The 12,608-nt window shown below is 38.2% G+C and overlaps 1 protein-coding gene across 2 annotated transcripts in view; it reads left to right on the plus strand.

The window, feature by feature from the left end:
* Nucleotides 1–12,608, plus strand: part of ELOVL7 (ELOVL fatty acid elongase 7) — a 32,477-nt gene that overhangs the window by 15,741 nt on the left and 4,128 nt on the right. Inside the window, exons 2-7 of one of the 2 annotated variants that reach the window (XM_039567353.1) lie at nt 127–185; nt 4,321–4,414; nt 6,468–6,658; nt 8,918–8,998; nt 9,523–9,579; nt 11,312–11,417. In XM_039567353.1, the coding sequence (XP_039423287.1) occupies nt 4,351–4,414; nt 6,468–6,658; nt 8,918–8,998; nt 9,523–9,579; nt 11,312–11,417 (499 nt within the window). In that variant the 5' untranslated portion in view covers nt 127–185; nt 4,321–4,350. The remainder of the gene's footprint in view (nt 1–126; nt 186–4,320; nt 4,415–6,467; nt 6,659–8,917; nt 8,999–9,522; nt 9,580–11,311; nt 11,418–12,608) is intronic. The other variant, XM_039567352.1, reaches the window with a different exon arrangement.

Consider the following 12,608-nt stretch of genomic DNA (forward strand, 5'->3'; position numbering starts at 1 on the left):
AAAAGCAGTCTTTCAAAAATAGTTTGTTTTTCTTGATGAAGCACAAGCTAGTTGTTTATCTTGTGTGGAAGTATGTGATTTCTTTTTTTTTTTTTTTTTTTCACTCTTCTATTAAAAAAACCCCAGGCCTCGATCATACTGTGTTCCAGCGTGTATGAATATGTGTGTGAACTAAGTGTAACAAGGTAAGACAAAACAATTTCCATGCTGCCATTAGCCCTCCTTTTTGTAGGTGGTTAACAAAAAAAATTATCCTGAAAACCTAACACTAATGTAAAGTATTGTTCACAGAAATGGATTTATGCAGGAAACCTGGGTAGCTAGTTAAGAAAATAGGTAGAATTGTAAAGCACATGAAAAGTGAAATAGTAATGTCATATATAGATGTTGGTTTTAAATAAACCTTTTAACTGTAGGAAAGTTCTGAACAGCACTTTATCTTGCAGACATTATTTCTTAAAGTAATTGGGTTTAACTTACTGTATTTTGCTTCATACTAATTGATCAGTCACTATTGAATGGTGAGGCTGGGGCTGCTTTCTGTGCAAATCCTCTCAAGGATAGTTACTGAACTCCAGAAACTTTCAGAAGACATTTGGTAACTGTGGTGGAGTTGTATCTTGCTTGATTATGAACAGAAAAGAAATCGTGAAGGCTGAGAGCCTCTGCTATCTAAACTTTTGAGGACTATTTTAAAGGAAGGGGAGCTTTGAGTGCTGGGGTCAGGAGAGGTGGGACATATCCCTTGCCATCAGTATGGCAGGATCCAGATTTCACTGTCATCTGCCTTTCTACTAAAGGCAGAAGAAATCTGTTGGAAATAGTCTGATTCCAGATAAAAATCTTGCTTTTGGCCTCAGTGCCTAGCAGGTATAAGCATTACTATTTAAACACTGACAGCATGTTTGTCTGACTTCTGATGCATAAATTAAAGTGAAGTTGAGAAGTCAAGTGGGTATATGTAAAGAATTGTCTATTTGTGAGTTTGCAGTTGTTGAATAACAACTGTAAGAGGGTGTAACAATCAACACCCCCAAGCCCATTGCAGTGGGTTGACCCAGTCTTGGTGCCAGGTGGCCACCAAAGCCTCTCTCTCATTCCCCTTCACAGCTGGACAGGGGAGAGAAAATACAACAAAGGGTTCATGGTTTTAGATAATAATTGGGGAAGATCACTCACCAGATACCATCATGGGTGGAACAGACTCGAATTAGAGGTATTAACTGAATTTATTGCTAACTAAATTAGAGCACGATAGTGTGAAGTAAAATGAAACCTTAAAACACCTTCCTCCCACCCCTCCCTCCTTCCCAGCTCTGCCTCCTCCACTCCCAGTGGTGCAGGGAGACACAGAATGGGGGTTATGGTCAGTTCATCACATGTCATTCCTGCTGCTGCTCAGGGAGAGGCGTCCTTCCCTGCTCCAGTGTGGTGTCTCCCCCATGGGAGACAGTTTTCCATGAACTTCTCCAATGTGAATCCATCCCATACAACAGTTCTCTATGAACTGCTGCAATGTGGGTCATTCTTCCACAGGGGCAGTCCTTCAGCCACAGCCTGCTATTCTGTGGGCTTCTCTCTCCACGGGTTGACAGCCTCCTCCTCCTCCTCCTTCATCTGCTCCAGCACGGGTCTCTTCCACAGGCTGCAGGTGGATCTCTGCATCCCCAGGGACCTCCATGGGCTGCAGGGCTGCAGCTGCCTCACCATGGTCTGCACCACAGGCTGCAGGGAACCTCAGCTCTGGCACCTGGAGCACCTCCTGTTCCTCCTTCTCCCCTGACCTGGGTGTCTGCAGGGCTCTTCCTCTCACATATTCTCCTTCTGCTCTTCTCTGGTGGCAATTACGACTGCACAAAAGTTGGGTGTTTTTTCTTCTTCTTCTTATATCTGTTATCACAGAGCTGTTATCACCATTTCTAATTGGCCTAGCCTTGGCCAGCTGCTACCAAGGGGTAGCTACTGGGGCTACCAAGGATTGGCTCTGCTGGACACTGAGGAAGCTTCTCACAGCCTCTCACAGAAGCCACCCTGTAGCCCCCCCAACTACCAAAGCTTGGCTATGCAAACCAAATACACAGATATTAAATGGCAATTAATTTAGTGACAGAATCTACACTGAATTTTCTGGATTTTTAAGAGCTTGTTTTGAAGCAGATTTCTTGTTTAGCTTTAGTCTTGGTCAGCATGTTGAGTTAGCCAGTCTGAGTTCCAGTAATGCGAGGGTGGGAAAACTGAGTGGCAGTGAAATCAGTAAACTACTTTTCTTACCAAGTAACCAGTTAAATGTAATGCGATTATTTTTATTCAGTGTTTAGTGAATGAATATAGTGAATATATTTGTTGAAAAACTGAGCCATACACTGCACAAAGGTTTCTGTAGGCTTTGGCAGAATTTTATTATAACCACTGCATGAAGTACTTTCAGTTTGCCATGCTTTTTCTCTTGACAAACTGCTCTCATGTGTCTGGAACTGAAAGAATACTGGATTAAAAGGATAATTTATTGTAATCAGTCTAACAATTTAATACAATGGTTATTTATAAAGTAAACATTTTTCAGTGGTTCCTCCCCAGCACCAGTTATGGCTGAATTGCTTGGCTGTCACAGTTGAGCACTCTGAAGTACCTGGTGTTCAGGACAGGGTTGGATTTATGTGTGTTTGATATCATCCATAGTTGGCTTATGGAGCAAGGTGATAATAACATTTATAACTTGCCTCTAACCATAAAATCCTTTCTCTCATGTGATCACTAGTGTCAAAAGCAAGAGGGCTCCTCATGTTTCCATTGGTAAAGAAAGAGGATGCCCCCTACTTCTTGTTTTGTCACCACCTTTATCAGCATAGCGTGCTGAAGCAAACATTGTAACATGAATACAGGATGTGTGAAAATGGTCAGCATGAAGGCAGTGACACTGAATTGGGAAATGCTGATGCTGGAGGATGATATTTCTAGAAAATGTGAACTTAAAAGAGACTTGCAGAGGGAATATTTTCCAAATGTGAAATTGATGGTGGTTTCAGATATTCAGAGACACAGGACAGAAGTTCAACTAGGAAAACAAGTGGGTAGAAAAATGAGAATGGAGATGAGGTAGATCAGATGAACTCTTAACAGAGGCAGGCTTGTCTGTGTTGCATCTTGAAATGAAGGGTGAGTGTTGTGGCTAAAAACTCCTGTGAAATAGCAGTGAATAGGATGTACTTGTAGAAGTGGAAATAAGGGTGGAATTGTTTTTCTGGACTGTTCAGGTGAAGATAAATGAGAAGATGATAGTGGGGGGATATGAGGAGAGAGACGCATTACCATCATGAGGGAAGAGCTAGCTCTCTAAGCCTGCTGCTGACTTAGCCTGGAGGAGATGCAGGAGGGCTGCTAGAGAAAGGGAGCTGGTTATCAAGGTGTGCTGCAGCCTGAAATAATAAATAAATACTACTAATAAAGGTGAATACAGTGTGAAGATTGCACGGGGGTATTGGGAGAATTCATATGGTAAAGTGAGACAATGAGTGGGTATGGGAGAGACACTGTCAAATGTGCTGGGATTTTTATAAGGTATTTTTTAGAGGGAATGAGGCAAGGGAAGAGCTGATGAGTGCTTGATTGTGGAGCAAAAATCAGTATTCATATAAGCATACTTCTTTGAAAAGTTTTACATAAGTAGGAGGCACTGCATGCAAAGTGGATGTGTTGGATAATTTTTGTGGGTTAATGATATTACCATTGGTACTATGACATTCCATGATCCTGGTGTGGAAACAGTTGATTCATCGGAGTGGGATTTACATACTAACATTGCTAATTATTGTATTTAAAAGGAGTATGCTGAGATATTGGTACCTTTTCTTCTTCCCACATACCTTAGAAATACTTCTTTGTTAGAATTTTTTTTTTTCCCAATAATACATGTTTTAAAGCTGAACTTCTTCACATATAATTGGTTTGGACTTTAAGTGGAGATGGTGATAAAAATTAATTTAAGCATCTCTTGTTTATTCATATTTACCCCTTAACTGTAATGATTAACCACAGCACAGTTTATTGAGATAATACTTTATGGCATGGAAGTACCTGGTTTGTACATAGAGATTGCAAAATCATATTGTTGTGCATAACAGCCCAGCTATAAATTAGACCCAAGGACAGTGGGATGTGGCCAGCTAATACTCCCTGATCTGTATTTCACATATGGTGTTCTGTTAGCCTTTTCTCTTTTTTTACCACTCTGTTTCCTGAAAATCTTTGCCAAAAAACTTTACAATAGTCTTTATTTTATTGACAAAAATCCATATTTCTGTTTTGGTTTGTTTTCTGCAGGAAGAATCATAAAATCTTTATCAAGTGAAAATGGCCTTTAGCAATCTGACATCAAAGGCTGTACTACTGTATGATGAATGGATTAAAGATGCTGGTGAGTCATTTAAATCTAAAATGTACTAACTCCCAATAATTTTGAATAGCAATGTGTAGCTATGCTAGGTGTGCTGTTTATCAACTTTAAAGTAGCTTTGTCGTCTTACGAATATTTTTAAGACTTGTCAGGTTACTTATTAACATGGCAGTCTAGTTTCTGCATTTTAAAAGAGGAAATTAACAAAACTCAGGCAGTTTATGGACCTAAACTTGGAGTAAATAAAGTGCAGACAGTGATTCTCCTGTGAGTGTCTCTGGCTTGCCGGAATATATCATTTGAGTTTTTCCTATGGTGCTGAATGTATAGTTTTAACTCTTTTTCATTACCGAACAATTGCATTTTATCAGTTAATTAATGCAGGCACATGGTGTCACTGTATTTTGCTTTTGCGAAATGAAAAAAAAAAAAAAACAAAACCCCAAACTGTTAAGTTTCAGTATTTTGAAATTAGTCCTCACAGTAGTTAACTCTGTCACAGTGGTATTTTGAAAAGGGATGTTAGTCTCTTGTTGCAATTAGTAAGGGATATTAATCACACTTTGCTTTTATGTTGCCACTCTGTTATTCTCTGTGCTTACCAAAAGCTGATAGAGAAGACCTCGATTTTGGGGTTAAGACCCATCAATTGCAGTGTTTCTCACTGTGGTAGACAGATAGTGACAAGGATTAGCTAATTCCTGGAAAAAAATTGAAAAGTGGTTAAGGTTTGATAGATAAGATTACTGATTTATCTTTTCCAGCATAGCTGAGCACCACTTTTCTTGTTCTGTCGAAGCACAGCACGCAAGTGAGAAGGGAGTTCAATCAGTATGACTCATGGGGGTGAAGTGGATTGGGGTGGAGCAAGCATTTCTGCTGCAGTGTCCATGACGGCAGAACTTGAGTTCTTTGTCTCCATGCCCAGCAGTGCTTGCATTTGGCATTTTGTATCATAGTGTTAGTGGTGGAACATGATTTTCTCAGGATCAGGCAGGGAAGAACATCAGGAAAGGTTTGGTGGGAGCAGGGCAAGGCTGGATGCAGAAAAAACAGTCAGTTGTAAAGAGCTGGTGGTTCTCTTGCAGTACAAAGGAGCAGATTCCTCATGCTGTGGGTCAGCAAGACCAAGTCCTCCTTGGTCTGTGGGCAGCAGCTGACCCTCCTGTGGGTCAGCAAGACCAAGTCCTCCTTGGTCTGTGGGCAGCAGCACTGGCACATTACAAGCTGTGAGCAGCATTATAATGTGGTCTCCTCCTCAATCTGTTTTTACCCTTCCAGTGGCTGTTAACCACATCAGAGGGTCTTATGGGTGAAAGGTTGCTTGAATGCTGTGGGTTGAAAAGTCGCTGACTCAAAACATTTGGCTATGAATTAAACACTGACAAAAATAACAGTACTATAACTTTACCCTTAAAATACAGCAGCAAACCATGAAGGCAATAGTTTACTGAGTCAGTAGTTAAGTTTGGGATCATTCTGAACCAAATCTTCCAAAAGTCAGTATAAAAAAATATTAAAGAAAATAAAAATTACATGAGGTTAGTATCAGTTCACCTACTTATGGAGAAATGTGGCAGTCTTTGGTGAGCTGGGACTCTGTGATGAACCACAGAGGGATGCAGTGGAATCATGGTGATGCTCAGATAAAACACCTGCTAGCCTCATCTGCAGGGAAAAGGAGAGGGGTGTGCTTAGAAGGAGGTGCCTCTGCAATATGGCTCTCTGGGATAACTGTGGAGTAAGTTACAACACTTGCTTGTCGTATTACAACTTTTTTGTTGTATGAAAGTGTATGCTTTGTCATGCTGTAAAGGCAGAAGATCATGTCACTCAGGATTTTGTGTCTCCTTTTCATTATATGTGAAAAACTGACGCAGAAAGAAGTTAAACCTTGTTATCTATGGGTTAAGCCTTGTTATATAGTCAGTATGGATTTGAGGTGAATGGACTCTGAAACATGATTGGTGACAGAAAAACCTAGACCATCAAGAATTAAATACTTTTCTGTAGCTGTTTTAGTAAGTACTGGAGACATCTAATTTCTTTTTTTTCTCCCCCCTATTCCCTCTAGATCCAAGGCTGGAAGGCTGGCCACTCATGTCTTCACCTTTTCCAACAACTTTTATCATTGGAACCTATGTTTATTTTGTCACTTCCTTGGGACCCAAACTCATGGAAAATAAAAAACCTTTTGAACTCAGGCAGATCATGACGTTTTACAATTTTAGTGTGGTAGCCCTCTCTTTATATATGACATATGAAGTAAGTACTGTGTTTGTAAAGTATTTATGTATTTCATGTCTTTAACAACTAACTTTTAATAAATTTATTAATGTAACTCCCACACTGCAATTCTCAAAAAAATATTATTGTCATGGCAGTAATTATATTCTTCCAAGCTGTATGCTAAATTAGTTATTCTTTGAAAAAGGGAATAACTCTTACCTAGAAAGAGAGAATGTGAAACATTTTGTGTCATTATATATAATTTAAAAAGTTTGAAGTTTTCATAATTTGAATTCTTTATACTGCAGCAGGTAAAGCAGACAATATGCTTTTCTTAGTATTTTGTAATTGTTTCTGTCCTACTATGTGATAGTGTGACCATCTGCCCTTAAGGGGAAGGAACAACAACTGATGTTTCAAATGCTGTATAGAGTATGTCTGCTGTGAAATAATTCTCAGTTAGATCTGCCTTTTAAATGACAGAAATCAATGGCAGATGTTAACAAAATCTAGTTGAAGGCATTTTTGTCCTTTAAACATACAAACAAAAACCCTCTAAACAAAAAACCTCCAACATCTGCCCCCTGCTTTCCCCCTGAAGCCCAAATTATGAATATCTTTAACACACATTTTCCCCACAGCCCCAAAATAGCAAATTCTCTTTATTCTGAAAGCAACGTTGAGATTTTACTGCTGTTGGGCTTTACTTGTTTGTTGGGGTTTGGTCAGCTTTGGTGGGGTTTCTTGAAGTGTAGCTATTTGTTGATGGTATTGTGTGGATGACAGCCTTACACATTTGCTTGGTGAAGCATCCATATTCTAGTACTGACCCTCTGTGTGACTCTCAGGCTATGTGGCTATTTCAGGTTTGGCAAACTAGTAATAAAAAGCTGTCAGATTATTGTGCCAAATTGACAGGGTATGTTCCTGTTAGCTTGATTTGCATTAATCCTATCATGAGTTACAGTGAGCTACCTGACATTTCTTCTAACCTCTCTAAAGGCACTACAGGAGCAGCTACTTTGTGTCATGACTGTTGTTCAGAAATTGGTGGGCAAGATGAATGCTTTTGCTATTTAGTCAATTTTTTTAAAAATTGCCAAACTTCCTTTTGGAATTTGGTTCCAGGTTTGGTTTTGGTTATAGACCTCAGAAACAAACAAACAAACAAGCCCCACCAAAAAAACCACAAAGAAACAATCAAAGAAAAAAATTAAACTTCTGTTAGTGTCTGACACTACCACAGTATTCAATAAGTCTGCTGTCAAGACTTCCATGTTACAATTTCATGAAAGAGTGCATGGACAGAGTGTAAATGATTGAATTTCTGCTATTATCTGGTGGTAAGCAAGAAGAAGATTCTTTCCCTTTTTGGAACCAAGTCACTTGGTGGGTATTTTAGTACTGTACAGTCTTGCTGGTGTTCCAAAAAAACCATGTTTTTTTTAAGCAATCTGTTCTTTTAGGAAGTTAAAACGACTAAAGCCCTGCTTCTGTTAGGAGAGGTGAAGCTCTTACCATGCATGAGTGGACGGTGATGATGAGAAGCACTTTGTAAACAGATACAAAATACAGATGTCATAGTGGCTGGCAGTAGAATAAGCCAAGTATAATACTAATACTGTTGCTCCTGTCCAAACTTTAATATATTCCAAGGGAAAAGATTAAATTATATTTGGTACATATAATCCTTTGGTCATATGTGTGCTCTCAGTTGTATCTTCTCATCACTTGTATGCGTGGAAAACTTATCGAACCATGCAGTTTAAGTAAGCAGAATTTTAGAAATTATGGTATTAAATATATATTGTGCATATTGATTTGTACCTTGTCTTTAATGATAATTAGCAATGGCTTTCTGTTGTGCTGGTTTTGTTAGAGTATTAAGATGGTGTGTTGTATTCTTTTTAGTATTACGATAGCTGTGATAGCAATTTTCAAAAGAATTATATTTGGTTTTGTGGTCTGATTTACACAGTAAGTTGTTTTTAACACTGGTTTTAAGATGCATTTGTTTCTTCTCTTCAGTTACTAATGCTGAAATAATGGGTGTAGGAAGAAAACTCTTGTCTATGGGTGGGGTGCTGGAATTACAAATTCATTAATCTGCAACAGTAAAGGATTTTGTGGTAGCTATCCCGCACAGAGGTAGATGATTGACAACGTTGCTGATTTAAGGTGTTTTTAATATTGTTTTTCCCCTCCTGCTTAGTGATTGCAAAAGTAATCCAAAATTAATGAATTTTTCAAAAGATGTAAAGTTAATCTTTGCCCTTTCCTTTTTCTTTCCTCCAGTTTCTTATGTCAGGCTGGGCCACAGGATACTCATTCCGGTGTGATATCGTTGACTACTCGAGGTCACCGACAGCTCTAAGAGTAAGTTGACAAAGATGAATTGTTATCATAGAACCATAGAATGGTTTGGGTTGGAAGTGACCTTGGAGATCACCTAGTTCCAACATCCCTGATATAAGCACGGACACCTTCCACTAGACCAGGTCGTTTAAAGTAGTGTGTTATACATTTACTTTATTTTTAGAAATGCATTTTGAACAGCCTGCTTTTTGAATGCACTGTTGTAGAGTGGAGTGCACTACATGGAAATGCCCTCTTGCATAATGTAGAGCATGTGAGTTAACTGGAGGGATGGGTTGATTCATTGGTTGGGATAAAGAAAGAGGCAAGGAATTCATTGGCTTGTTCTTGTTGGCTTAAAAATTCCTTCAAGTTTAAAAATTGTTTTGTGTTTTTAAAGAAAAAACAAACTGTACATTTAAATATTTCTGTCAACCTTGGAACATCACTTGCCCCAGTAATTTTCTTTATATAGATACTTATTTGTCCTGCTCAGTTTTGTTTATGACTTTTATGATTTGACAATTTGATTTTTACTCTTGCAGATGGTGCGAACTTGTTGGCTTTACTTCTTTTCCAAGTTCATTGAATTATTAGACACTGTAAGTATTTGTAGCCTAATAAAAGAAGTGGTTCTGTTTCCTTTTCACAGTAGAAGAACTGGTGCTGTTCAGGGCTGAGGATATAAGTTGCTTTTTATTTAGTCCTTCAAGCTTCAATTATTAGAATGCCATCAGGATGTTTACCCCTATTATCTCTTTGTATCTTATTGTCTTGTTACACTGTTCTTCCTTCATTATCAGGAAAAATGTTAATGAGGGAAGACATCTTTAAATATTTAGGAAGTCTGGATAACTTGTCTGTTTAACAGCTGAGTACACTAATCTGTTATGCTATGGCAATGCTTGTCTCAACACTGCAGATAAAAACCAGTTGATTATTCTGAATATTTTTTTCACATCATCTTCAGATTTTATCTTCCCCATTCGTATCAGCAGCAGCTCTGAATGCAAGACAAAATTGCCATAACTACTTGCTCTAAATTAATGAGATTGCCTTAAGTGTCATGACTATAGAGATGTCTGATGTCAGGCTGGCAGTCTAACCTGTTTCAAAGAAAGTCTGAGCAGCAATGCATTGAAGCAGAATGCAGACCTCGCTCACCAGCAGCCGCCATGTACCTTTCTCTCTTCCCAAGACTGGCACAAAATAGGATTGACTGAGATATTTTCAAACCAGCTTCTGGGTGTTGGAATCAGCAGTTCTATTTGCCCTATTGTTTGGGGCACAACAGTGTTGGTTCAGGAGCTGACTCATGAGCACTGAGGATGCTCTACATCCTCTGAGCAAAGCCGGCCATCTGACTTTCATCTGCAAATGTTCATGATTCAACACTGGAAGATCTTACTTACTAAACCAAATTGAATGGTAATGGAAGTGTCAGGAATGCTAAAACTGGAAAATCCTGACGAGTTTATTCCTCTATTTGCCTTTATTCCCTACAGGTTACAGTGCTCCTTTTTAATTAGTCCTGAGCCTGATTTTTTTTTTTTTTAAATTTGTTTTGTTTGAATACAGACAATTAGGTACCTGTTTCTCATCAGCTTTTTTGTTTTATTGCAGAAGTAACTTCTTAGCTGTATTTAAATCAGCTGATTCCAAATGTTTTCTCTGGCACACCAGACTTCTTTTCTTCTGTGTTTGTTTGCTTGCCATCTGACACTACCCTTTCCATGACCTGACTTCTCCTTACAGTTTTCTTGCTGTCTTCCCTTAACACTTCCCTTGATGCCTGTCCTTTAAAATGTGGCCTGTCAATATCAATTAAGAATACCTACCTATATTCTGTACAATTTTGATGTTTTCCAATGGTAGCTAAGTCAGAGTTCATAATAAAGTGCTATTTCTCTAACATAGTATTTTCTACTGTTAGTCCCTCAGTTAATTTTCTTAAAGGGCCTTTCCTTAATAGTTCAGGGGACTTAAAATCCGGTGCTTGTAGAGACTTCTCAATCCAAGCAAGTCCATCTTACACTGTTACACCTACTACTGCACATGTAGGTGATGGCTTAACCTTTGATATTTGGTTTCAGAACTTGCCTTGGCTTTTGAGATTTCACAGGTGGATTTTACATACTGGTTTTAAGTTTTTTTGAAAACTAGTTTGCATAGCCAGACACTCACTCAGTTTTCCTTCTTCTTCCAACACTGTAACTGCGAAGAACTTTTATATGTATAGTAGTGAGCAACCAGCACTGATGCATACAGTTTTCTTTAAGTATGTTGGGCTTGATTATCTTCTGTAACATTCTGTTCATTAAAAATCTGTTTCAGATATTTTTTGTGCTGCGTAAGAAAAACAACCAAGTTACATTCCTGCATGTCTTTCATCATTCCATCATGCCATGGACCTGGTGGTTTGGAGTCAAATTTGCTGCAGGTAGTGGATAGAGAGTGGAGTTTAAGTTGAATGTATCTTCTGGTAGTGAAAGTTTACCCATGGTAGACAAAAAAAGAAGAAGAAACAGAATTAAAAACCTTGGAAAACATCAGTGGTTTTAAATTTAGATTTCTGCAGTATTTTATGGAACAACTGAGATCACCATAATTATTTAAATGGGTGGGGATTACTCATTTTTCCTATTTGACAGCATTTTGTGCAGTGTTGATTTCTTACGGGGGAAAGAGGTGCAGAGAAGAGAGTTGTGTACAAGCAAAAAACATTATTAGATGAAAAAGAGAAGTGATGGCAAAATCATAACTGCTAGGGGAGATAGATGAAGCAAATAACTCTGTTGAAACTACTTCAAAACCATTTATCCCCCTGAAATGTTAGAACTGAGTTGGAGGGGAGGACTGCATTCATTTTTTTTTTCCTGTTTGAGAATTATTCAGCCTTTGTTGCAGTTATTTTTACTGGCTTTAGGTAGCATGTGTGGGATTTATTTACATCTAATACTTCACAAAACTACACAAATATTTTTCTGCACCTTCTTTATTAAAGAAACATATTTGAATTGTTTTGAATTTAAATTCTTTGACCACTATCAGCTTACCTTCACTTTCTCCTTTCCTGCTTGGTGTGTCTATGCATGCATTTTCCTATGCTATATTATCAGTGTGCACTGCTAAAAAAGACAACTTACCATGAGAATAGTCTGAAAACACAGAGTAGAGAAATGCACAGTCATTTATTAATCCATTTTTGGGACAACTTAGGCTTTTTTAGGAGTTTCTACTGAAAAATAGCGGGGTTTTGTACATGTTTATTTACTTTTCCTGGAAACATGTTTTGTGGGGTTTTTTTGCTTGTTTGGTTTTGGTTTTGGTTTTTTTTGGTCCCAGAAAATTGGTGATGAATTGATGAAGCAGTTGTTCCATTGCTTTTCAATCTGATCTGTTAATGTCTGTTTTATGAATACAAAAATAAGACTTGGAAGCACTCCAGAAAATTTGTAGCTCTTTTGAACCTTTCCAGTGTGCAGCTTTTCCTTGTGTATAAATGGATATACTTTTGTTGTATTTGTTGAGCTTCTGTTACTAGGAAAGTGGTGGATTGATTATGTATTTCTCAAATCTTGCTGAGCAACTGGTATTAATAATAAAACTGAATGGTTGTCTCAGCATACAC

The sequence above is a fragment of the Corvus cornix genome, chromosome Z (assembly GCF_000738735.6).
Source record: "Corvus cornix cornix isolate S_Up_H32 chromosome Z, ASM73873v5, whole genome shotgun sequence".
Lineage (NCBI taxonomy): Eukaryota > Metazoa > Chordata > Aves > Passeriformes > Corvidae > Corvus > Corvus cornix.